The sequence below is a fragment of the Neomonachus schauinslandi genome, chromosome 6 (assembly GCF_002201575.2).
Source record: "Neomonachus schauinslandi chromosome 6, ASM220157v2, whole genome shotgun sequence".
Taxonomy (NCBI): Eukaryota; Metazoa; Chordata; class Mammalia; order Carnivora; family Phocidae; genus Neomonachus; species Neomonachus schauinslandi.
Window position 1 is genome coordinate 130,668,944 of NC_058408.1, and position 26,743 is coordinate 130,695,686.

General features: G+C 40.8%; 1 protein-coding gene across 1 annotated transcript in view; it reads left to right on the forward strand.

Annotated features, from left to right (window-relative positions):
* The window catches only part of SORCS3 (sortilin related VPS10 domain containing receptor 3), a 569,369-nt gene that overhangs the window by 509,247 nt on the left and 33,379 nt on the right, over positions 1-26,743 (forward strand). Inside the window, exons 15-18 of the mRNA XM_021699769.1 lie at positions 11,147-11,264; positions 12,275-12,408; positions 22,878-22,991; positions 26,042-26,213. Of these exons, the coding sequence (XP_021555444.1) occupies positions 11,147-11,264; positions 12,275-12,408; positions 22,878-22,991; positions 26,042-26,213 (538 nt within the window). The remainder of the gene's footprint in view (positions 1-11,146; positions 11,265-12,274; positions 12,409-22,877; positions 22,992-26,041; positions 26,214-26,743) is intronic.

The following is a 26,743-nucleotide window of genomic DNA, read 5'->3' on the forward strand; positions in this document are numbered from 1 at the left end:
CATTTCAAATAAACAGGCTACTGGAATCCAATCAAAGACCAGAATGGAAAATAGACAAATCCCACTCATAAAATAAAAATTCAGGAAATTGCTAGATGATGGTTTCTGATGAAGTAGTGCTCTAAATAATTTCTTCAAGGTCATCTGGTTAATTTATGATGCATTTGTAAGTTATTGTGTATTTTAAAAATTAATGAAAGATTTAATTATAGCAGGGTTGCCTGTGACCTTTTGTGAAATGACTTCATCATAAATCTGCAGGCATTTCAGAACTGTTTTCCAGCTTTCTAATAATTTGCTCTCAAATTAATGACATCTAGCCAGTGAAAGGAGTCAAGGCTGGGTAAAAGGATTGAGCTGGGATTTGCGGTTTCCTAGCAATGGCTAATTCTGAGTCCTGGACGGAGGTGGCAGAGAAGATGGTGTGTGACTCACCGGAATCCACAGCAGGTTTAACTGTTTACTTAGAGGAATGAGAAATAAATCCAGTGTGTCAATAGGGGAAATTGCAGGTAGCCAGACGAGGTCATTGCAGAAGCTTTGATGTGGGGCACATTTATCTACATGTCAATGTGGAGGTAGTACCTGGGCCGGTGGGAGAATTCTTCTTCCCTGGGACCCACAGGGGTTCTCCCTCATTTATCAATTGAAGGTTTATGCCTACCCTCCAGCTTGCCAACCCCCTGCAAAGCTCAACTTAGACTCCATCACCCTAGCATCTCTGACCTTCACCTATCTTAGTGAGAACAGCTAAGCTGTTTTTGGAGAGAAGCAGGCTCACTTCCCCAGAAACCAGGGACATCATTATCTCTGTCATTCTGATGATTCATATGATTCAGTAAAGTGTATAGAGGAAAATTCTACATCTTAACAAATCAAAGAAAATCCTCTTTAAAAGAAGCTGGAGCACACATCTGTAGTTTTAGATTGGCATGCTAGAGTTTGGAAAATCCAGAGCATCCTTTAGACATAGAAGCCTGAAGGAAAAGCCAGCAAAATGTAGAAGGTGAGTCTTGGCCGAAGACTTCCGTTTTTTGCCATAGCCCCAGATACTATCTCTAGTCTACTCTGAGTTCCGCCAAGTAATGACTTATAGCACTACTGTTATACATGGCACAGCATGACTCAGCCTGCATGCTGCAATGGTTTCCCGTGAAAAACAGTCAGTGTGGGAGGAAGAGTTAGGTTTCTGGAGACTTGGGTCCTAGTTCTTTGTGTTCTTGTGCAGACTACTACTTTGTTTCTCCAGCCAACGTGTGAAGAGGTTGGGTCAATGGTTCATCCCAAGGACACTTGGATGACTAAGACTTTATAATTCTGTTTGTCCTTTTCCATGCCCCATGGACTCCCAGCTAGAGAAGGAACCAATAAAGGTGGTCATGGTTCAGGTTCAAATACATAATTGCCTACATAGTAGATGCTTAGACCTTGAGACAAATTGGGTCATAATTGAAGCTCTCTGGATACATCTTCTCTGCAGATTTCTCTTTTCTTCCTTCCTCCAACTGTGCTTTCAGGTTTATATATTTCATGGGGTTTCTGCCTTTTGTGCAGGCAGCCTATAATGAGCTGGTACTAAGAGGACCCCCATGCCCATACCTCGGTGCCAAACTGTGCAGTCAAATGATTTCTAATGAATCATGAAACACTTAAAAAGGCGTATGGGCCTTGCTAAAAGTATAGTGCTAAAACTGTGTTATAATATTAGTAGCAACTGCCTAAGTTGGACTGGTTCCAACACCTACTTGCTCTATAATTCTTTTTGGATGAGTTACTTAACTTCTTTGAGCCTTAGTTTCCCTTTCTATTAAATGGGAATCATGAATGAAATGAGGTAATCCATACAAAGTGGTTAATAAATTATAAGTGTACGATAAATTATCACTATTATTAGCATTTATAATTATTATTGTTATTTCATTGCCTGTCCTAGAGTACCTACTGTTTGCAGTCTTGTAGAGATCATGGGGATATAAACACATATGGCATACTCTCTGCTCACAAAGTTCTCAGGCATCTGACAAAGGATATAAAGTAAATTATCATAATTCGGTACTTTATATAAAAATATTAATAGTTTAAAATTATTTACTTCTTAATTTATACAAAACACTATAATTATGAAAAATATTTAAACCTCAGAACTCTGTTAGGTTCTGTTATTATCCATATTTTGCACATGAGGAAACTGAAGTCTAATTAATATGTGTAAGGAACTTTCTATAGATCTGGGATTGGCACTCACATCTTGCCCTGTATGATGCCAATACCTTTGTGTTTGACTACTTCATTCTACTGGCTCTCAGACAATAAATATATGGTAAACATTTATGATATGGAAGGCACAGCATATGTAAGTTGCAAACTTTCAAGAGTTTAAAATCTAGCAAGGAGGTTAAGACACTTATATATGTAGTATATGAATTTTGATCCCTATTGGAAGTACTAAGGGTATTATGCAAAATATAGAAACAATGCTACCAGAATTCAGAGGAAAGAGATATTTATTTTTTCTTCCTAAGGAAAGGAATGCAGGAAGAGGGACGATCAGGGGGAACATAATAGAAAAGTTAGCATTTGAGTTAAAACTAAAAAGAATAATCCATTAAGAAGATAGAATAATCTCAAAACCTGTATAGTGTTATGATTACATAATTCAAAAACATACGAAAACTCAAGGAGAAATAGAAGATTTGCAATATCATAGGGGAATATTTTAATAAATTTCACATGGAAACCAATAGACCAAGCAGTCAAAAAGTTGGTATGATTTGGATGAATAATACTATTAGTAAGCTTTATTTAAAAATCCGTATATGACACTCAACTCAACAAATAGAGAATATATATTTTTTAAGCAGACATTTAATTTTTTTAATTGACTATACACTGGGCCACATGGAAATTCTGGACTAATTCCAAAGAGCTGATATGATTGAGATCATGTTCCCTCTGAATGTTATAATTAGATAAAAACTTTAAAAAATAGAATGATGATAAGGAAAATAAAAGAATAAACCTCATATGTTTGGAAATAAAACCCTGGGTTATTTAGGAGTAGTTTTGTTTTTTAAAGAGGAAATCAAAATGGCCACTATGAAATATTTAGATTTGAAAAGCTCTCCCTCCCCTTCTTCCACTCTAACCCATTTTTTTTCCCATCACCTGCCTATTATTTGACTTGAGACTTGCAGAATGAGTAGGAATTGGACAAGATAAGATGTCAGAACAGCATTCCAAGCAGAGGAAAAGCAGGCACTAGGAAATCATGCCGCTTTTGGTGGAAGGAGTAGAATTCTGTTTGACCACAAGCAGCATTGGAGAGTAGCAGGAGGTAATACTACAAAGGTAGATGGAGGCTACTGCAGGGTGGCTTTTGAATCAAATTCAAAGGTTTTAACATGATATTCATGACTAGATCTTATGAGAGTTCAAGGACAAGAGTAGGTACCTTGGGAGTTTTCTACATAGAGGTTGAAGTTGCTGAAATGAATAGGATTGCCAAGGTCAAGTGTAGGAACTGGGAAAAAGAAGGCTTAAGTTACAACAGTCAGACATGGGAGGAAGAAGAGGTGGGTGAGAAGTACACTTAGAGAAGTAGGAGGAAGTCAAAGAGAATATGGTGTCACTGAAACAGAGGGCTAGAGAAACTGAGGAAAATCCTCTGCCTCTGTAGGACAAGGTCACCATCTACTCACACAGGAAGTCAAAAGTTTAGAAGAAGGAGAGATCACTTAGACTTGAAATATCTAAGGACTGCTTCTAAGAGGAGGTGGCATTTAGAATGAGATTGGGATAGACAGAGAATGAAGGAATGAAGGAATGGCAAAAACAAGGTGTTGAATTCGGTTTCTAGTCTGATGACTGAGAACTCAGTTGAGTCAGCCACAGGAGAGGAAAGTCAGGAAGGAACTGATATAGTCAGCTTTGGCCTTGTTCTCTTAAGATTTTATTCATGCAGATAGAAATGGGGGAATTGGTGATTAGTAGAGCTTGAGATGCAGGTGCAGGAGTCCCTGAGGAAAATAAGGGAAAGGGAGGGTGGTTCTGGGGCAGGTTGATGGCAACACAGTATCATCCTAGTTGAGTTCGAGCATATGTTCTCTCAAAAATTAGTCCTCAGTAAAGTCCTAATCTGACTCCCCACACACCATTTGTTCTTTCTTTTGCACATTTCTAGTCACTTTCTAGTAATGAATCCTTGTCCTTTTCCTCTCTGAAGGACTGTGACCAACCACTATCTCCTAGAAACTTCTCTCAGCTTTTACAACTATGTATGAAGGTTGGTATAATTGGAGGTGGGGAAAAAGAACTATGCAGGGGAGAATCAGGTGACCCAGAGTTGCTTCCCTATAAAGAGAAAAACATCTTTACAGAGCCTGCTCCTTTAATTACATTTAGTGTGGCATTGTTTCCACCTAAATTATAGCAATTATATACCAAGATCCCCTTTGAAATCATTTAATTAATGAGTAGCTAACCCTTGGTGTGTATGGAATTCTAATGAAGTTTTTTTATTTTTGTGAACCACTTCCCTCCCTCAGATTAATCACTCCCCTCCCCAAAAAGCTCACTCAAGTCTGGATGGTGGATTAGACAGGGTATGTTAGTTAGGGTCCCAGAAAATCATAGTTGTTTGTGGAAATCCTATCACAGTCCAGGATAACAAAGACAGAGAAGCCACTGCTATTTCCCTCTTGAGATTGTTTTTGTCTTTCTAAACCCCAAAGGACACGCAGCTCAACCATGTTCTTTGGCCCAGAAATAAGGGCAGATAAAGCTATTACCCCAATTTTAGAAGAAGTGAATGACTTTGATAGATTAATTCTATCCATTAATCAACCCAGAACTATTTAATGAGCATCTGTTATATAGAAGAAGTGCCAGTAGAGACAAAGATGAATGACTCTAATAGATAAATCCTTTGTGTATGGGGTCACCAGAGATAGGTGGCTTGTACACCTGGAGTTAGACATAGGGAATGAAAGAAAATAAACTCTTGGAAATTATCTTGAAAGGGCCACATTCCACCTAGACTGTTTCTTGCACCCATCCTTGGAGTATACGTGTCACTGATTAAAGTCATCTTCTGTAAGGAAGCTAAAGGCTTGAGAGAGGAAGTGATTTGCTCAAGGTCACCTAGCTAATTTAGTGGCAGACCAGGACTAGGGAAAGATGTCTTCTACATCTTTGCCTCATACTCTTGCCACCACGCCCAGACCATCTGTATGCTAGAAGTCAAGTAATAGCACAAGAGCATGGGAGGATGCTATCTGACCAGAGTCACATTTGTAGTGTAGACTATTGGCCCCAGAGGAGTTTAAAGAAAGAAAGAGATGGTCTCTTAGGTTTATATAGCCCAAGAAGGTGAATCTTAAGTGGAGCCAAAAACTCTCATGAAGAAACCCAGGTGGCAAGGGAAAAAGAAAAAGAAAAAGAGAAGTAATAAATTTTAATTGATTTTTCCTGAAAATCCATATATTGAGAAATGGCTTAGAGAATTCACTAATTTTGTTCTGTGGTTGGGAGCAACTTCTTCAAGGGAACTAAAGGGAAGGCTACCTGTTTCCAGACAGTCATTTGTATTTATGTAGGAAGCATCTACTTTCTCCAAGGCTCTGTATCAAATATCACACACACACACACACACATACACACACACACATTCTGCATTTGAGTTAGTATGTACCTTGAAAAAGGGATATTGAGCCAAATCTATCAAAAGCTCTTGACGAGGAGGCCCTTCGGTATGAGTCTATGGGGGTTCCAGCAATATGGTGGTGATGGTAACGAACATTTGTTGTCCATTGGAATTTTCAAGATTTCCCATACATTATCTCACATGATAAGGTTTTATTATGTTGGTGAAAATACACTTGAAGTAAAGAAGAGGGGCTAGGAATGCATTTTCATAGAAGAAGCTCAAAATAGTTTTCCTGGTAATTGCAAGGAAGTGGAACTCTGGATGATAGTGGATTTGGGCATGCTAGAAATTACCTTTTTTTGCCAAAGACTTGAGAAAGAAACCACACTCTAAAATTCCTTGTTCCTCAATAATTAATTACCTATTCTTTGTCAAGCATCTACCATTGAAAGGCCATATGGCATACAAAAAAGTACAAGGAGCATTCCCAGCCTTAAGGAGCTTTCTAATTGGTTGACACAAATTTGTCCAAAGATAGGAGAATTAAATTCTAGATAAGTGGTCTAGAGGTGTGTTTCTTAAAGGATGGTCCTGGGACCAGCATCGACATCACCTAGGGAGTTTTTAGAAATGCAAATAATCAGTCACTCAAAACATACAAGTCTGGGTATGAGACAATCTATACTTAACAAGCCCTCTAGGTGATTCTGATGCAGACAGTGGAGAACCTCTGGAAGAGACATAATAGGACCATTTGAGCTTCTGAGGAAAGAGCTCATGTTGCTAGAACAGTCACAGAAAACTTTCTGAAAGAAGTAGCACCTGATCTGTGAATTGCATTATCCTTTTAGAGATATTCCATGTCTTTGGTTCCTCTACCCTACCTCTCTTGGGTTTCATATTAAATTGATGTATAAACCACGTTGTTCCCCAAAAATATTTTCTCATCCATTGGAAATGTTTCTCTAAAGTTACAAAGCTCATCACCAATAAAGTAGGCAGAGCATACTCCTCCCACTTGTGGTATATTTTTGGGGAAATTCTTTTATTATTAATTAGAAGTAGTCTGGCTTTCTCTATCCCTAATCCATCTCGTGGGTGCTTATCACCCCAAAGTGACAGGCATGGTTTCTCATGATGGTCACCCTGGTTTCTCTGCTGGATTCTCACTTTCACAAATCCTATTGTGAATGTTAACATCTGTTCTAAGAGTAGTTATGAAAAGGGATGAGAAATTCTTGAATTTAAATTAGTCCTTATTTTATCTCCTGCTAAGTTTGCTGCGTTTCTGTCATTTCCTTGGCTTCCATGGGCTCTAATCAGAAGAGCTGTGAATGAATGCAGTATTGAGCGGAATTAGAGAACCCAGATACATGCAAAAGAGAGACCATGTATCAGTTGCTTATGCCCCACAGGAGGGGGCCCATGATGAACATTTTTCTTCCCAGAACTGATAATGGATGGAGAGATGGGGAATACATTAATGTCCGAAAGTTGCCAAGGGGTTTTAGTTGGGCTCCCCTGATCTTAGTTGGGGTCCAATGCGAAAATGAGCAAAGCTCATAATCCTAACACTAGATGCTTAAATGGCATGTGAAAGTGATCACATGGGAGAGCAGACTAGCACTCTCCCAAGTAAAAATATTAACGTATCAATTTACAATTTGGGGAAAGACCTGGGAAACACCGTGTAAGGACATCTGGGATAGAAGCCAAAGAAATCTAGCTGAAAGGGTGTTCCTGGCAAGATTGTAGGAGAGAAGAACCTGGATTAGTACAAGTCCTGACTGGGCCCCTATTTTTGTGTTCAGTTCTGAAATGAGCTCTCTGAGCCCAGCAACAGATAACCCAGAGAGCTGGGAAGACCAATATCATGGACTCCCAGAGGGTCTGTGGCTGTAAGGCCAGGCTGCTGGGATACACTTGCATCCTGCTCAGCAGCAGCCCTGGGAAACGGCTAAGCCTGAGTTTGAGCTTCTGTGCTTACTCAGTCTTGAGCATTCCTTTCCTGTATGGGCAAGTTTGTCCATTTGAAAGCTCTCTCGCATTTTGTAAACTTTCACACTTTTCCATTTTGTTAGTTTTTTTATACTTAAGAGATCTCCCCAGAGTGCCCACTTTTTGGTCTCCCCTCCCTTGCCCCTTCCCGTGTCATCTCCCGGTTAACCGGCCAGTGTTTTCACACCACTTCATGGCTAGATAGATGAAAAGTGTTCTTGAATTGTATCACCATCTGTATGAACTTCCTGCGGCTGCTTAACAAATCACCACAAATTAGGTGGCTAAACAATTAGAAATTAATTTTCTAACAGTTCTGGAGGCCAGAGTCCAAGATCAAGATGGCAGCAGGGCAGCACTGCCTCTAGTGGGAAGGGAAGACGTCCATCTTATGGGGGCTCCAAGTGTTCCTTGGCTTGTGGCCACCGAACTCCAGTCTTCCCTTCCTCTTCGCATGGCCTCCTCCTCTCTGTGTGTCTCTCTTCTTGTATCTCTTATAAGGATGCTGTCCTTAGGGCCCAACTTGATAATCCAGGATGATTTCATCTCAAGATCTTTAACTTACTTATGTCTGCAAAGGTCCAGGTAAGGTCACATTCACAGGTTACAGGGAATAGAACACATTCATGTCCCTTGGGGGAGCCACTATTCCATCCAGTACATCATCTTAGTACTCTGTTTTTCAGTGGTCCTTAAGCTTAGGGAACTGTGAACTCCTTTGAAAATCTGATAAAATAAATGTAATTTCTCCATAATAGATACACACGGGCCAACAAATGCATATTTTTATTTAAGATTTCAGGGGATTGAATGGTGACATCCAAAACTAACTACAATTTTTCTTTGTGATCTAAGTAATGTAAAATTGACCCAGATATTGCCTCTTTCATTCTAGGTAATAAACAAAATGCAGTAATTAATACATTCTAAGATCATCTTAAATATTTTTGGTTTCTCTGGAGCATTCACTTATATTAATCACATTGTGTATGACAAGTCTTAAGCTGCCACATTATTATTATTATTAATTATCACTACTACTACTATTATTATTTAACCTGAATTTCATCAAGCATTATTTCATTTATTCAATACTTACGTGATTGTGAGCAGGAGGACCTGACATCTCTCTCTGTGACTCCACATGTTAGTAGGCTCAGCCTCTCCCTTCAGTGTGTAAAGACCTTTTTGGGTCCTGATTCTGCCATCAAGCATATTGATGGTTTCTTCCAGCTTTGTGTCATCAGAAAATGTGATTTCCAATGATGACCATTATTTTCATGTCTTCAAGTCATTAATAAAAATGATGAACAGGAAAGAGCAGACAGCAGAACCTTGTAGCTGACTACTCACGCCCTCCCTTCTGGTTGATTTTAATGCTTTAATTAGGTACTGTTCAGTCACATAATTTTACTGGCACCTGGCTCATATTTTTTCATCTTTTCTTCAAGACTATTATGGCAAACACTGTCAGATGCTTTGCTAATATCCAGGTAAATCATGTGCCTCATATTTCCTTCTATCTGCCTTGTAACCCTTTCATAGAAGGGAATGGGATTAATCGGACATGATGTGTTTTGTGATCCATGAAATTTAACTGTAAGCTATTTGGAGTAAGTGGAAGTGTTTGGTTTGGCATCACTAAAATTCTTCTACTCAGAGTACTCCAATCAAGGAAGACTGACTAGAGGAGGTAACATTTGAATGTGGGAGGATTTAGGTGGGCTGGATAAAGACAGAAGGCATTCATCCAAGTCTCCTCCCACTGGTTTTTGTTTGTTTGTTTCTTCCAACGATCTTTCAATATAACTCTTCAAACAAGTAGAAAATTTTAAGATACAACTGCTTTGTTAGAGATTTAAAAGCAACTGACTCCTGACCTCTCCATGAAATGAATTGAGACTAAAAGGTGGAAGTACTTCAGTGGTAAACTGGCATGGATGAATTGGGTTTGGAGACCACTGAATACAGCATGAATGAAGAAGAACAGAGAGAACCCAGGGGGAGGTGCTTACATTCACTCTGCTTCACACGCTGTTGGCCACACAACCCAAAATATTCTAGCCCCATGGCTTCTGCTACTCAGTGCTGAGCTAAGATTCTTATAAAGACCATACGTTTTTGGTTTTGTTCTTTTAGAATAGTTGGCACACAGTTTGCATGAGTTTCAGGTGTATAACATAGTGATTCAGCATCTCCATACGGTATGCTACGCTCATGACAAGTGTAGCTACCATCTGTCACCATACAGTGCGATTATGGTATCATTGACTGTATTCCCTGGCCTGTGCCTTTTATCCCCATGACTTATTCACCTCAAAGTCTGTTTAATCTTCTTTTAGACAAGACTCTAAAAAATTGTGTTTAACTTTTAAACTGATAGAACATTAAAGGGCATTTCCCAAGATGTAATATAAGTTGTACGATCCACAAAATGATCCTATTTCTGTGTCTATTTCACAGTTTTAGTCCGCTCTCACCCCTCCCAAAACATCTGAACTCATCCTTCAGATAGCAGCAGGGACTGTCCCTTGAGGAGAGTTAGTCTCTTAGGTGTCACCATAGGAAGAGCTGGCTGTGGGGAGAGGAGAATCCAGGGCTGGGAGCATGATTAAGTTTTGCTCACATGGAAGACATCCAGTGCCTTGAAAGACTTCCATTGGTTTAGGTTCCCAGAGTGATTGGTCTCCCATTTATAGCACTATGATAGATGTCTTGCGTCGTAATTACAAGACATGCCATACCCGAGTGGAGTATGGATGATCAGTCATTTTTTCTATTTTTCTAGAAACGATTGATCATTCATATTTACAGGGCCATCAACTTCTGGGCTTTGAAAAGGGTGGTATTGATTAAGTCACACGGATGGTATGGTTCTTTACATAAATATGAGTTCTTTTTATGAGGCTACTATGATTTTTCAGGGAAGGGGGAAGGAATGATATTCATGTGAATTAAGCAATGAAGATTTCAACTAAAACACACTGAGATTTAGTCAGAATATTGGAACTGGCAGCCATACTTTAGATTAGCTAATCCACCCCCCTCCAACATACATACATACAATTTACTTTACAGGTGAGAAAACTGAGTCCCTGTTAGTAGATAGCAGTAGATAAAATAACTGTGCTTGCATTAAGGTGAAACAAGAGGGCTACAAGTCAAAATATGCACAACAGTTCTATCTGGGTGGAATATTTTGAACTACTGGGTGAATTTTTTCCCTCATATCTTTCTGTGTTTTCAGTGCTTCCTATAAAGCACATATATTACTTTTGCAACTGAAAAAGTGGTTAGTTTTAAACCCACTGTGAATACCATGTCAATTGGCTAGAGTTATAAAATGGTGCACTTTGTCCTTGGTGACCTTCAAAGACGTCATTTTGGAAGAATCTGTTGAGTCCAGGCTGCAATTCGGTCTCTCTCCCTCCAGTCTTTGTGCATTAGTGACTGACTAGGGGCCTCTCTCTGCTTGTCTCTCCCATGCCTCCCCTAAACACTTAGAGTTTTTGGCCACTTCAGCCTCCGTTCTGAATGGCAGTTGGTGAAAGTGGACTACAAATCTATCTTCAGCCGGCGCTGCACCAAGGAGGACTATCAGACCTGGCACCTGCTCAATCAGGTACACCATAGGGTAGGGGCACACTGGCTTCTAGGAGGTGGAGCTTCCACAAGCCCTGTTTGGTCATCTCTGGGCCTTCCTATTTGGAGGTGGAAGGTAGCGAGCCATCCAAAGATAATAGTAGATTTGGGGGGAAGGGTTGGAGTCCACACATCCAGGTCCAGCGTGGACAGATGGTATTTCAGGACGCTTTTGCACCCTGGGATTCCAATCTACCCATTGAGGTCACCAAGTAGCCTAGGGGTGAGGTGACAATGATAAGCTGGGGCTTTAGCTCTATCTGTGGAGAAATAAGCCCAGACAGCTAAGAGACCTTTCAACAGTTTCATCATCTCACCTTCCAATGGACAGGGTGAGAACATTTGTCAGGCCAGCCTGCAGTAAGAGCCCCAAGAGCACTGAAAACAGGACCATAGAGAAAGGGTGAGGGATGGGGGTGAGTGGCTCTAGTAGAAATGGCAGGTATTTGTTGCTGTGCAACGTAAGCAGACTTCTGCATTCTCAGAACCATTGGGTTCATGTAATTTGTATCAACTTCTCCTCTTTTTGCCTTTGCTTGGGAATAAGGACTTGGGCATGGTTGTTTATCAGAGAGAGGGAACTTTTTGAGCCAGTTTCAATTTTACTCTGAAGATGGTGTTAAAACTGTGCCAGAAGTGGGTTCTTTTCCACTAGAATTTATGCCGAGGTCATTTGGGCAATTTGGAGATCTGTGAGCTCTCTTTGAAGGTGCATTCTCTCTGAAGGTAGAAAAGAAACAAGATGAAGCAGACATCATTGGCTAGGTGGGGTGAAGGGTAGTGTTGGGACAGCTCTATGATGTCCCTCTGGTATGGTAGTAACACACTGGCCCTTTTTCCCTTGAGACTCCTGAATGGTTACTGGGAAAGAGATTGCTACACAGAGTGACTAAAAGAGAATGAAAAGGCTAATGTTTCTTATCGAGAAGCTGGTTTATTTCATCTCCTTTGTGTTTTTCTGCCTCTCTCACTATGGACTTTCTTTCTAAGGGGGAGCCCTGCGTCATGGGAGAAAGGAAAATATTCAAGAAACGCAAGCCAGGAGCTCAGTGTGCCCTGGGCCGAGACTCTTCAGGGACAGTGGTCTCAGAACCCTGTGTCTGTGCCGACTGGGACTTTGAATGGTGAGTCCCTTGGCATCTCATTGTCAATTTCAGTCAGACATTTACCTGTTGGGGGATGGGGGTGAAGATGGAGGTAAGGGAGGAAGTCATGACCCTCAGATGGGAGGTATATTTGCTGGCCTGTGGGCCTGATGGCTCCAGTCCCTGGGCCAGATGGGAAGGCTGCATCCCTGGAAGGAGGACAGGAGGAGACATTTTCACAGGGAAGCTCACTGTTCTATCAGAGCAGCGTGTCCAAGGAAACCTTCTCATTTTCAGTTAGCAGCTCTGGGAAAGTACCAGAGAGGTTGGGTGGGGCACTGACAGCTCGGAGAGCTGCCTGCCGCCATGGACAGCTACCTCCAGACACATTAGCTCAAACCATGATTTTCCATGTGAACTCTCTTTTCATCATTTTTTTCTCCCTCTAACAACAACCACAAAGAACAACTTTAAATCTCACCTATTAAGCAATGATTCACAAATTTCCAAATATTTACCTCCAGCTCTGACCTCACTGACCTCTAGGATGGAGACATGTGTGTCCATGTACATACTCAGCCGCCATCTCCCCTAGAATTGCTAGTAGGGATTTCAGATTCAGGATGGCCAAGGGGGAGCTCTTCCTGAATGTTTTTTTTTTTTAAGATTTTATTTATTTATTTGAGAGAGAGAGAATGAGAGAGAGCACATGAGAGGGGGGGAGGGTCAGAGGGAGAAGCAGACTCCCTGCTGAGCAGGGAGCCCAATGCAGGACTCGATCCAGGGACTCCAGGATCATGACCTGAGCCAAAGGCAGTCGCTTAACCAACTGAGCCACCCAGGCACCCAACTCTTCCTGAATCTTTACTGCTGGGAGTTTTTCAGCTCTTCTTCAGACTGGTTTTTCCAAACTCAATAAAACACACGGTTCCTTAAGTAAAAATCCCAGGAGAGCTTGATTTTTCCCTTACCGCCAGGTCCAGTCCATCCACAAGTCCTTGTGAGTCTTTACCTCCAGAACACATTCATTCATTCATTCATTTAGATTTATTTATTTATTTATTTGAGAGAGGGAGAGAGGGAGAGAGCAAGCAGGGGGATGGGGTAGAGGGAGGTGGAAAAGGAGAGTGAATCTCCAGCAGGCTCCCTGCTGAGCATGGAGCCCAAAGCGGGGCTTGATCCCACAGTCCTGAAATCATGACCTGAACCCAAACCAGGAGTCAGACACTTAACTGACTGAGCCACCTAGGGGCCCCTCCAGAATACATTCTAACCCAAAGCACCTCTGCCCGTGTCTACTGCAGCCTGGACACTAAAACAGTCTATTGTCTCTCTGTTTTCACCCTCGTTGCCCTAAAACCTCTCCTCCTCACAGTAACCAAAATTTGACTGTAAAAACCCAAATCCAGTATTATCACTCCTGCACTTAAAACACTCCAGTGGCTTCCTCTCTCCCTTAAAATATCATGCCATCTTCCTTCCTTGGCTTTCTCCACTCTACATGATATGGCCTGCTACCATTGTGCCTTAATTTCTTACTATTCTCCCCTCATTCACCATTTTGCAGCCACATCACTGTCTTCTTTCTGTATCTTAATTAATCCAGACTCATTCCTAACAGAGACAACAGCAACTGTAAGGATTTCTTCCAGATCTCAGCATGGCTGGCACCTCTAGGTAACTCACATCTCAGCAAAAATAGCAGCTTCTCAGAAATGCTTTCTGAGACCACCTGATCTCACCTATATCCTGTCACTGTGACACCTCACAGATTTCATGGTCTTGGTATTAGTCACCATATGGAGTGATCATGTTTTCTAATTGCTTTATTACCACCTGTCTTTCCCCAACAGAATGCAAGTGCCATGAGGGCGGGAACTTTAGACTTGCTTCAGTGCCTCGCCCATAGTAAATTAAATAGTTGCACCATGTTCCTGAATGTTGTTACTTTTAGGAGAGTCAACAAATGTCCCAAGTCTGGGCATGGGTGATCCTATTGGTGATCCCATTCTGATCCCAGCTGGGTAAATTCCTCCCCTACATCACAGTCAAAAGTTGAAGTTCAATATAGATATTTCCATAACCCATTCCAGGTTAAAAGACAAAGCTAAGGGCTCTGGCATCAGCCTATAAACATGGCAGGGCAGTGACAGAGTTGCATTTGGGCTTTTCTAGTGTTGAATAACAGAAGTAAATCCACATGGGTGCAGAACAGCTGCCCCTGCCCAACAACTTCATCCAGCCTGTTTCTGAAGCTTGCTTTGTGCTGGAAGCCCTCTTTGGTTCCCCACTTTCTACTAGGACTATAACTGGTAACTGCAAGCCAGCTAGAGGATTATGGCTGCTCCCTAGCTACTCTTCATCCCTGAACTCATGCCTTGGAAAGCTTGACCTCAGTGCGAGTCATTCAAATGGGATACGCTAAATGGAATTTAATTTGAATGTTAGCATCCTATCTGTGACACTTCTGACCCTTTGGAGACAGAGGATATTTTCATACTTGGGAAGACTAATTTCCAATTATTAACCACAATCCAGCAAAATTGTCAGAGCAATGTATACAGTAGGCCCCTGAGAATTATGCTGCATGACATATGGATGTCAGCTTGAATATTCAGAATATGAGTTTCAGTCTTCCTTGTGTCCCTCTGCAGACTGACTCCATGGAGGCACACCGTCTTTGCATGCCATGCTACATTTTCTCCTGTGTCTCTCTGAGCTGTAATAGATCCTTACCTGCTGTTGGGAAACCTCACAATGGAGAAAGAAGAATTGTAACATAGATATTTTTCTTTTAGTAATTCCACTAACATTTACTAGTCTGGGAAAAAAAAAAAAATCCCAGCTCTGATATTCAGGTTTTGACCTTGAGAAATTTTCTTAATCTCTATGATTTCACCTTCTTGGCTATAAAATACAAATAGAGATCATGTATCTCATTGGTGCTAGGGAGGAATAAGTGAATTAATCTACATCATTAATGTAGATAAGGCATTCACCCTAGTGATGTAAGCATCCATATGGTAGCTGTTCTTGCTGCTGTTGTTAATCTTGTACCCCAGAGTTAAGTGGTTCCCCTGGTATTTTTAGCAAGTAAACCAGAGCTTATACATCCAAATGAGCCCTATCTACAAAGTTGTACCTTTGGGTGTAATCCATTCACTCATTATTGGCGGCATTGCCTAAAATATTTCTGAGCCTTTCTTTGGGAACTGCTATCAGAATGCATCTTTGAGGGGTGTCTGGGTGGCTCAGTCGGTTAAGTGTCTGCTTTTGGCTTAGGTCATGATCCTGGGGTCCTCAGATCGAGTCCTGTATCAGGCTCCTTGCTCAGTGGGGAGTCTACTTCTCCCTCTCCCTCTGTCACTCCCCCTGCTTTTGCTCTCTTTCTCTCATTCTCTCTGTCAAATAAATAAATAAAATCTTTTTTTTTTTTTTTAAAAAAGAATGCATCTGTGAATAAAGCAGGGAAAAATAAAAAGCCTTTGCAAGGTATTCTTTGGTTCCCACATTTGCATTGGTAGAGGTACCACCTGGACCCAACATTCTGTAATATAAACATTGTTACTATAGCATTTTAATGAGAAGAAAATGAACATCTGGAATGTAAGTTACTTGACTAAGATCACATAACTGGGAGAAATCTGGAGTTCAAATGCAAGTCTAGCTAAATCCTATGTTCTCTCCTATATATCATGCCATTTCTTAAGAAATCAAACAAGTCTTTGTTATTAGATTCCCCTTATGTTTCATAAGAAACAGTTCCCCAAGTTTAGTTATTCTAAAATTAAAATTCATCCTCAAATGATCTAGGTTAACTGCTGTTGATATGGATTAATCTGGAATGTTCCATTAACTTTAACCCAATTCCAGATGAAGTAGTTTGACCATTGGTACTGGAATTGTAGTAGGTATATGGTATTCAAGAAGACTTTATAGAATTTGGGGAGGGGGGACTGGTATTTGAAGTATTATGTGGTGGTCTTTCTACTGTCAGTTGTATCTCAAGAATATAGAAGACAGTATGGAGGTTCCTCAAAAAATTAAAAATAGAATTACTATATGATCCAGTAATTTCACTACTGGATATTTACCTGAAGAAAATAGAAACACTAATTTGAAAATATATATTCACCCCTATGTTTATTGCAGCATTATTTACAATAGCCAAAATATAGAAGCAGCCCAAATATGGCCATCGATAGCTAAATGGATAGAGAAGATAGGGGATATATCTACATCTGTATCTATATCTATATAGAGAGAGATAGGGGATATCTATATTTATATATATAGCTGAATATTACTCAACCATAAAAAAGAATAAAATCTTGCCATTTGCAACAACGTGGATGGGCCTAGAAGGTATAATGCTAAGTGCAATAAGTCAGTCAGAAAAAGACAGATACCATATGATTTCACTCATATGTGGAATTTAAGAAACAAAACAAATGAACAAACAAAAAGACAAAAAACAAAACAAAACAAAACCAGACTCTTAAAAATAGAGAAAAAACTGGTGGTTGCCAGAGGGCAGGGTAGGGGGATGGGTGAAATAGGTGATGGGGATTAAGAGTACCCTTATCTTGATGAGCACTGAGAAGTGTATAGAATTGTTGAATCATTATATTGTACACCTGAAACTAATAGAACACTGTGTTAATTATACTTGAATAATAATAATAATAAAAACCACTTGAGTCAGAGGTAGGATAAACAAATATACAAGACTTGAGGCTGGGTTAGTGGTCAGAATCTGAGAGCAAGAGCAAAAAATAATCATGTGACCTAAAAAGTACTTTTACACTACTTTTGAGTATGGAAGAGACAGTTTCATTTCTGGAATTTCTGTTGTCTTCCTACAGTGGTGTTTATAGACAGTAGAACTGAGCATTTGAGATTGTTTTGTTTTTAAGTGAACTTCCATAAGCACAGGTATTGATGTAAAAATATAGTTTTTCCATCAAATATGGTTTGTCTCCAATGTCCTTGCTGGAAATTGGTGCATGGCAACAATTTAATAGCCTTGTGTCCTTCTCAGTGGTCCTTCCTACTAGGAAGTATTATTAGCTAAAGAATCTGAAAAGCCCAGCTTAGTTAGTATAAGTAATTATAATACGCATTCTGCCTAGTTGTTTGCCTAAGCCAAATCAGGTCATGTTCATTTGATTGGTTCAGGCAACTTTTAAGTGTCAGAGACAGCAGGGAGAGGGAGTAACCTAGTTTAATCAGACTGGTAAAGCGAGGTTGAGGAGGATGGATTAAATGTCTTGATTTTGGTGAAAAAGTTAAGGAGTGTAGCCTGGATCCAGAAAGGGAGGGTATTTTCACACTGTATCTTTCCTTTTTTGAAGAGGGAAGGTTTTATAGATTCTCAGAAGCGTTTTTGTAGAATAATATTCACCCTTCCATCCAGAGTGCATGTCAGTAATAAGCATGAATTTTGCATAAATAGTGATGTTTCTACTCAGTAGCTTCATGTGTATTCTAGAGAGCCACTTCCATTGTGGCACTGGTGAAGGGCCAGGAATAAATCCTCCTTGAGAATTAAGTTTGTCAAGGACTAGTGGGTAGTCAGAAAAAGGAGCCTAAGTGTCCTGCTCTGAAGTCATATGAGGCTCCTTGAAAGGAGTTGCCATCTGAGAGATGCAGATACCTTTGTTCAGCGAGAACCAGGTTGAACCAGAAATTATTTTCTTATTCATCCAACCACTCACTCAGCAGTAACTTTTGCTGAATACCTACTATGCACCAAGTCTTTAGATGGATTATCTTACTTAATCTTCTCAACCAGCTTCTGGGAGGAGAATATGTTATTGTAGGCATTTTATAGATGAAGACATGGAGACACAGAGAGGTTAAGTAACTCCTTCAAAATAATCATATTCTGACCCAGAGTCCTAAGTCTTGGTGTGTTTTAGTGTTTCCTTCCATGGGCAGTATGGTTCCAGATCCACACAATGAGTTTACCATGTGGTAATGCAGAAGAGAGAGGGAAGAGATAGGGGGATGCTATAGTACTAAGTGCAGGTGTGTCTGAAATCCATCCAGCGGTAAGTATCCTGCATATAGAGCACAATTATGTATGTTTTTTCTGTAGACTAGCATTGTAGAAAAGGCAAAGATGTATGAACCAGAGTTTCAAACTCAATGAAAGCGTAACAGCAAATAATAATATTACTAGGGACTAAATTCTATAATCCAGACCTATGCTGTCTAATGTAGTAGTCACCAGTCACACATGGTTATTTGCATTAAAAATAAATAAAATTAAAAATTCAGTTCTTCAGTTGCGCTAGCCACATTTGGGTGTTTAGTAGTCACAGGTGGCTAGTGGTTACCATATTGGATAGCATAGTTGTAGAACAGAAGGTTCTTTCAGACAGCACTGGTCCTACCTGTAAGTGCCAGAGATAGAGCAAAGAGTGTTGAAGACAGGAGTAATGATGGAAGCCTTCCTGTAGGAGGTGGTGATGGAGCTGTGTAGACTTGCTGTCGAGTACAAGGAATAAGGGCAGCACTGCAGAAAAAAGCAGATGTATGAGACTGTTGATGAGTAGAGGGATGAGTTAAGGGATGAGTTGTTGATGAGTAGAGGGATGAGGGCAGATGGCTAGCATGGGGTTTGATAAGGAGAAATATTTGAGGGATGCTTGTTGGGTTATTCAAACAGTTTCTGAAATAGTTCGAATGTAATCATCTTTCTCTATGCCTATATTTAGGCTTATGCCCTAGCGAAATGCTGACGATGTTAATTATTATTCCATTGTTTGTATTGATGTTTTTGTTATGGTTGCTCCAGTTTGTTGAGTGTTCACGCTGCGCCTGCCAAAAAGTTCTATCTGCCCGATCCCAAACCAGCAGGCGATTCTGTCTCCTAAAATGGGACAGAAACACCTGTGGAGGACTGTTTCTGGAATCTCAGCTGCCAAATGGGAGAACGGAGGAACTGGGGGTCCGTGAAGCAATGATAGGGCTGTGTGTGGCCTGAGAGTAGGACAGCCCCAGCAGCTGCACCAGCAGAGACCATGACTTCTGGGCGGACTCCAAGAGTCTCAGAATGTCATTCCTGGGGACCAGGGGGTCCTCCCTTATGACGATTAAGTGGGTGCTCCCTGAGATTGTACTAATGCTGATTCAAGGGTCAGGAGTCTCCACTATCACCTCCATGTGCCATTGTCAGCTGTGTAAAATCTTGAACACTTCTCCTCTTTTGCTTCTCCCTCCCAATCTACCAACTAAGAGGACTAGACCCAGCGAATACAAGCATCCCTTCCAGTTCTAATATGCAGAAGCTTTGTGATTTCTGAAGTTTGTCTATTCCTTCTTTAGATGGTCTAAGGCTTCTCCCTGAATGGGATTTGGAGGCCATACATCTGGAAATGGAGAAGTTTCTCCCTAAAATTTTAGAAGTTCTAAACCCTTTTATAGTCAAGAAAGATGCAGAGGTGACTTATTTCTGGAAGGAAACTGCTTGTGTGTTTGCAGAAGCTATGGCAGCATACTTCCCCGAGGCAAATCAGACTTTCTGGCACATTCTCTCCAAATGTCACAATTCAACAGAAAAATACCTTTCCCCCAGGAAGTTGGAGCAGCTGCTGGAACTGCTTGTTTGTTGAAATCATGCGAACTCCAGAGCTGGGGGGTAGGTTGGGCAGTATGAGATTTTAATATACATTTAGCAGAAGTTAATGAAGAAGCCCACAGCTTAGGGGCAGCCAGTGATGTTTCCGTTAATGTTATTAAATATTAATGAGGTGCTTTTTCTCTTTGGGGCAAAACAGCATGCCTGATGCACCTTTTTTAATTACTACATCGCTAACAGGTAGCAGAGCTGAACAGAACTGCTAAAGATGGTTACATTTAGGAAAGAGCATTAAGACTTCCTTCCCAAAGCTGTTTAGGAGGGCACCCTTCCTTCAAAGATTACTAATATTTCTTAGGGTTAGCAGAACATTCAATAGATTTAACTCATATAGCAGTTGGGGAATTTTCTAGAAGCAGTGCAGACACACCACAGCCCAAATGTTTCTGCAGGTAAGCACTGCTTAGAAATCAGATATTCAGTGCTGTGCTGGTAAATATTTAACTACCAGCTCTCTTGGAACAAATAAATAAGCCCTTATTAGTAGCATTTGCTGATTGCTATAAATATCCCCAAATGTGGCCGATTTCAAGCTACCAACATAACATTAGTGAATACAGAATTGAGAAGAGATGTGCAGTAGCACAACATTATATAGTCTTTTTACTACACAGGCACATAAAGGTAAATAACCTCAGGAGCGTAGGTAAAATCATAATACATAATGCTTTATATATAACATAATATTTTTATAATAATAAATGCAACAACATCATGAGGAATCTGTGTGTTTGAGTGTTTGTTACCTTTCAAATATAATTTATTTCATTAAAATTTGAAATAACTTAAGTTTTGAGAATGGCTGTGTTTAACAACCATTAATGAGCTTGCAAAATTCCAGAAATTTTAAGTCCATTCTCATGAGCAGTTACAACCCTCCACAACAGTGAGTCCACAGTGAACTTGCAGGCTGGGAGATCTCCAATCATTGATCAGGTGGCATGGCTAAAAATTCACTTGACAGACATGTCCCTTTTTCCTTTTCTTCCAGTTTCATATAAACATGGCCATGATATATCAAGGCTGGTCTTGAGTTCCACCTTCCTAGCTCAGGAACCTGGAGCACTTGGGATGCTTTCTGTGGTCCACCCAGGAAGGTCAACTATGGGCTCACATCTCCCTGCACAGATAGACCCAATGCAATGAGATAATCAGTGTGATTTTTAAACATAAGTGGAGTATTCATTCACCCAGTAAATATTTAGTACCTCCAACATCCTAAGTACTGGTCTGAACTCTTATATTGGCAAACAAAACAAACAGAGGTCTCTGTAGCTTCAGAGTTGCCAACATGCTGTGGTCACAGAGATTTTGTCTGGGGAATCAGGGAAGGCCTCATCTGACCTAGATATTGAAGAAGGATACTTAGCAAACTATCAGACACAGATAAGGTAGAGGGCTTCAAGGCCAGAGAATACCACATGCAGAGACAAAGAGGGTTGAAAAGTTGGTCTGGACTGGTCAGGTAGGAGTTTGGTGTAGAGGAAGATGCTGAGGAGATAGGGTGTGGTAATGCTGGGAGGACATTTTCTATAATCAGTTGGTGCTTTCCTAACTGTACCACTTCATATTGTATTGTCATGTTCTGCTTCATGGTCTGTGTCCTTTGGTTGGATTTGAGGCATGTTGTATCCCTCTCTCCAAAGACTCAAAAGTCCTTGAGGGCAAGGATTGTTGCTCTTCTTTCCCAGGACAGTGCACATATTGAGTAATAAATAAACGTGGAATTGAACTTGTATTCCTATCTTCCTTCCATTTCTGCCCTAGTCACACACATAGACCAAAATTTGCCTCCATTTTCATTGGGCTTTAATTACATCTTGGCTCAAAGAACATGGGAGCAGAAAAAGAAAGGAGGGGTAGGTCTGGAGAGAGTGACTTTCCTTGCTATTTTATGTTTCATTAACTCAATGGATCAATATTCAAATGTCCAGATTGTTCTGCCTGGTCTGTGGGTTTCAGGATGCTTAACTTAGAAACATGAATTCTCCTGCCAAGTGAAGCCACCCTCACTGACCTCTGGTTGGTTTCAAGAGCAATAATAACTTTATTGCTCTTTTTCTACCCTGACATTTATGCATATGGGAGCCTTATGAAACTCCAAGAATTAAGGAAACACCATTTGCATTTCAGATGGGGGCCCTCCTCTCTACACTGGTCTTCTTCATTTTGAAATGGAGGGAAGGAGAAGGGAATCATACCTGCATTTCTTTATTTTATCATAGCTAGGCTTTCATGAAAACGTGGAAAAGAACCACAGTTTTGTGTTGTTGGTTGTAAGGAAACAGGAGACCTGTGTTATATGTATTTGGGACCGTTTGAATGGCTGTTTGTATTATATGAATGCAAATGTCTGTATTTGTTTGAGAAAGAATTTGTAGGAAAAATTAAAATAAAATCTATGAAATTAATTTTGGAATAACATCTGTGGACTCTTACCCAGAAATGAATCTTGACCTTTAATATCATCTTCTTGGTTGTCATTGTCACCTACTTCTGTCAGTAATTCCACTGCAATCCAGAGGATGCTTTTAAACTTCTAGCATCCCTGACACCCACCTCCAGCCAGGGTACCTGGCTGTACCCTGGTACAGGATGTACATCCATACCTTTTTTTTACCTGGAATCTTCATTTGATAATGCACCTTTCCTTCTTTACACTGGATTTCTAATGATTTGGGATTATTTCTAAATCTAAAACTCCATTCACAAAGTACGAATATTTGCTCTTGCTGGGAATATTTGAAAAAATGCATTGAGGCTGTTTGGAGGGCTGTAGGGATGTATTTGTGTTTGTGTGTATGGGGGAGTGTTTGAGCATTTGTGCATCTATACCAGTGTGCAATGTTCATTTTCTGAACAGTGACTATGGCTATGAGAGACATGGAGAGAGCCAGTGTGTCCCAGCTTTCTGGTACAACCCAGCCTCCCCATCAAAGGACTGCAGCCTTGGTCAAAGCTACCTTAACAGCACTGGGTAAGTAAAACACCGGAAGAAACTCTAATCGCTATTCTTCTGTTTCCCTAGGCTGGTATCAAAGGTAGCATTTCTGCTGAAGCAAGCTGGACCATAGAGAGTTTGTTTACAAGTGGCTTCTGAGGAAAGCTGAGGAGTTCTTTAGCTTTTTTGGAAACATCTGAAGAGATTTGTGATTACTAGATTTCAGTACCTTTTTCCATTTGCCTCTGACAGACCATAGCTATTATTTTGGTCAGGCCTTCTCTTCTGGAAAGAGATGCCACCTTATTTTGGGGACCCTGAAAAAATAAACTAATACAAATGGTATGCACGTGTTACAGTGCCCTCCAGGGTTGGATGGACTGAAGCTCTCCTAGACTGATGCTGGAAACTGAAACTGAAAATTCAGAAGTCCCATTCTAGGGCTTCCTGAAATAAGAAGGTCAAGCTACACTTTCTTTAATTGTCAGATTATGTGTGTGTTTCTCTCTCTGCTCACATACAGTTACTCAGGTGCTTGAAAAAATATTGCCTTAAAGACTTGTCTTCCCCTCTCCTTTGCCACCTCGATGGCCCAGAAGAGATTTGGAAAATGGATTGGTGGTCTGAGACAGCACCTTTCAAATTGTAATGTGCTGTGAATCACCTGGTGATCTTGTTCAAATGCAGCTTCTAATTTGGTAGATCTGGGGTGGGTCTGAGAGGTTCTTCATTTCTGAGAAGCCCCCAAGGCAATGCTGTCATTGCTGGTCCCAGGACTACTCTTTGAGTAGCAGAGGATGAAGGTGTTCTGGACTCCTGTCTCAACTCTTCCAATGGATCTTCTGCCATTTCATACCAGTTACTCACCATCTCAGTACTTTTACCTTCTCTGGATATAAAATACTGGTAGGTACCATCAACCCAAGTGATGTCTACAGAGAGAAAAAAAGTGATGGAAGAGATGTGCTGAGTTGTGTGAGCTACTGGAAAACAAGAATTTTTAGCTCAGTATTTGGTTCTAGGGGACTGTTGCTGGGGCTTGAGATGGGGCTTAAGCACTTTTGATGTTTTTTTATTGTAAGTGTCTGGTTCAGGGATTGAAGCCATTCACACTACAGATCCAGCAGCATGAACTTAAAGAGATATGGCATCAGAGAGCATAGTGCTATGAAGTTTGAGGAAGAGGAATATGATGGTCACAAGTGATCAGCTAAGCCTCCAGATTCCAAGCCAGAACATACCTTGGACAGAATTGGAATAGAGTTGCATTACAACATTTCCTATAGGCACACCCAATTTTAAGCAACTTACATATAACAGAACCCCAAAGAGCCAACCAAATAAATCAGGGAGATGAAAAGGAAAGACAGTTTGTATTTTTTCAAAAGATTTACTACAAATGTCTACATGTATCTCTAGGTTGCTTAAATGTTGGCTTAGATTACAAATTGTTAACCAGCTGGCCAGTTGAGATTGAAGAGGAAGAGTAGAGGATATCCAGTTCACATTAGGATATGGTACCTACCAAAATATCTGCCATAAGTAAAAAATTAAATATCTTGTAAATGACTTAAAGTCAGCAAAAAAGTATAAGTTGATTACAGAAGTTTGATTACGTAGACTAGTGCTGACCAAAAGAACTATATAATATGAGCCACATATGTAATTCAAAATTTTCTAGTAGCTACATTAAGAAAAATTTAAAAGCAAAGTTAATTTTAATAATATATTTTATATAACCTAATATGTCCAAAATAGTGTCATTTCAACATGCAAAACTAACCACATTTTAAGTGCTCAATAGCCACAGGTAAAAAAATGGTTAGCATATTGGACAGCAATAGCTCTAGACCCATAATGAGCTCAGCTGGCAATTAAAAATAATGTGTATCTGCAAGGGGGTATATTGTAATTCTGTCTGAGGTAGTAACTACACACAACATTTGCCTAACATCCTCCTGAGATCTTTGGATGGAGATGTTGGGCTGGTAGTTCAGCAGGGTTTGGGGGGTGGGAAGTGGAGAAAGGACCAGGGTAAATATCAGGTATAGTGGAAGATAAATATCATTCATAAAGGATTTTGTTTCATCTGCTTTCAACTGAAGGGCCATCAGAAGAAGGTAACATGGATGGTTGGGTTAATTAGTCCTGACATACAGGGTAAAAGAAGATGTGATAAAATGATGGTGGTGGTGCATTTATATTACGTGGGTTTACCAGAAGGTTGATTGTATGCAGCTTTATAGATAGTGGAAATGATGTCTATCCTACAGGTCAGGACAGTGGACAAGCTGTTGGCTCAGCTTCCTGTGCTCAGATCAGTGGTCAAGTGACATGATGTGGCATCACTATGCACAAAGATGCCCTTGTCCTAAAAGGCTACAGTGCTTTGTGGGGAGGTTTCCCATGCTTTCTCTGAGCTAATTTTCCCTCAGCAGGATTGCATAGGAGCTTCAAATGTGTGCTTCTGATCTGGCATTTGTGTTGAATGGGAAGTGAAATATTAGTAAGGAGAGAAAATGTGCTGTAAAATAGCCCAGTGGCTCCAGAGCCAGGACTAGTAGGTAGGAAAGGATGGATTGATGTCCTGGGGGTAGAGGGAAGGCAGGAAGAGGCTACCTGATGAATCAGAGTTAGGAGTCTGATCTTCTAGCTGCATCTAGCGACAGAGAGAACTGGAGACGGCCATAGGGAAGTACAAACGAGTCCCTCCCTCACAGAAAGGAGCACTTGCTTTTCTTGCTCTACTAGTCCAGTGGCTCTGCCTCCTTCCGTCTTGCATGTGAGTCAGACATTGATTTTTCTTGGCTGGTTTAGACACTGATCTGATCCGTGGCTCACCAGGTAGGATCAATAATAATGTTTAAAGAGCTGCTCTTCCTCAGATGGAGGGATAGCAGTTCCTCGGCGTTTGTTTGGCTTCTTAAACGGCTGTCTTCTTTGAGACTCAGTTTTTAGGAGCAGCTGTGTGAAACATCTCTCCCTCTGGCTTTCTTGCACTCTTTTTTCTAATCTGTGCGTGTGTACGCATGCACACACTCACTCACACTCACCCCACACCACCGACAGCTGTCAATACTCCTCAGGTACCGGCGGATTGTGTCCAACAACTGCACGGACGGGCTGAGGGAGAAGTACACAGCCAAGGCCCAGATGTGTCCCGGAAAAGCCCCTCGAGGCCTCCATGTGGTGACAACCGATGGACGCCTGGTGGCAGAGCAGGGGCATAATGCTACTTTCATCATCCTCATGGAGGAGGTATGTGTTGTCCTGGGTCTCTGAGGTCATAACTCACTGTTTCTAGAGAGGGAAGAAAAAGATCATGTGTCCCCACAGGTCCCTGTCTCAGAGTCAATGCTGAGAAGACACAAAGGGTAAAAGAAGGCTTAGATATTTAGGGACCCTCTTCCCTTCATCCCACACCACAGACCCAGGCTACAGGGGGCCCACTTGTCTCTGGGCAGATGCAGATCTGGATATATTCTTTGAGGTCCCCCTTTAGGGTCTGGTTTGTTGAAGGAATGTTTATCACCAGAAGACCATATACTCTAAACTTCACCAGAAGAAGGGAATTCATATTTTTTTCTATTGCTCCCTGGAGCCTCTTTTGCTTTATTCTAACCCTTAAACCGCCCTGATTTAAAAAGCCCACAAGGCTTTCAAAGGGTCTTAAAAGTATAAGTGTGGGTGTGGGGGAGGATTATTGCCATCCTTTAAACTTATTTGTATAAAGAATGTCACATTAGTTGCTTTTCCATCAGCTGGTTGCTCCATTATTTCACTTTTTT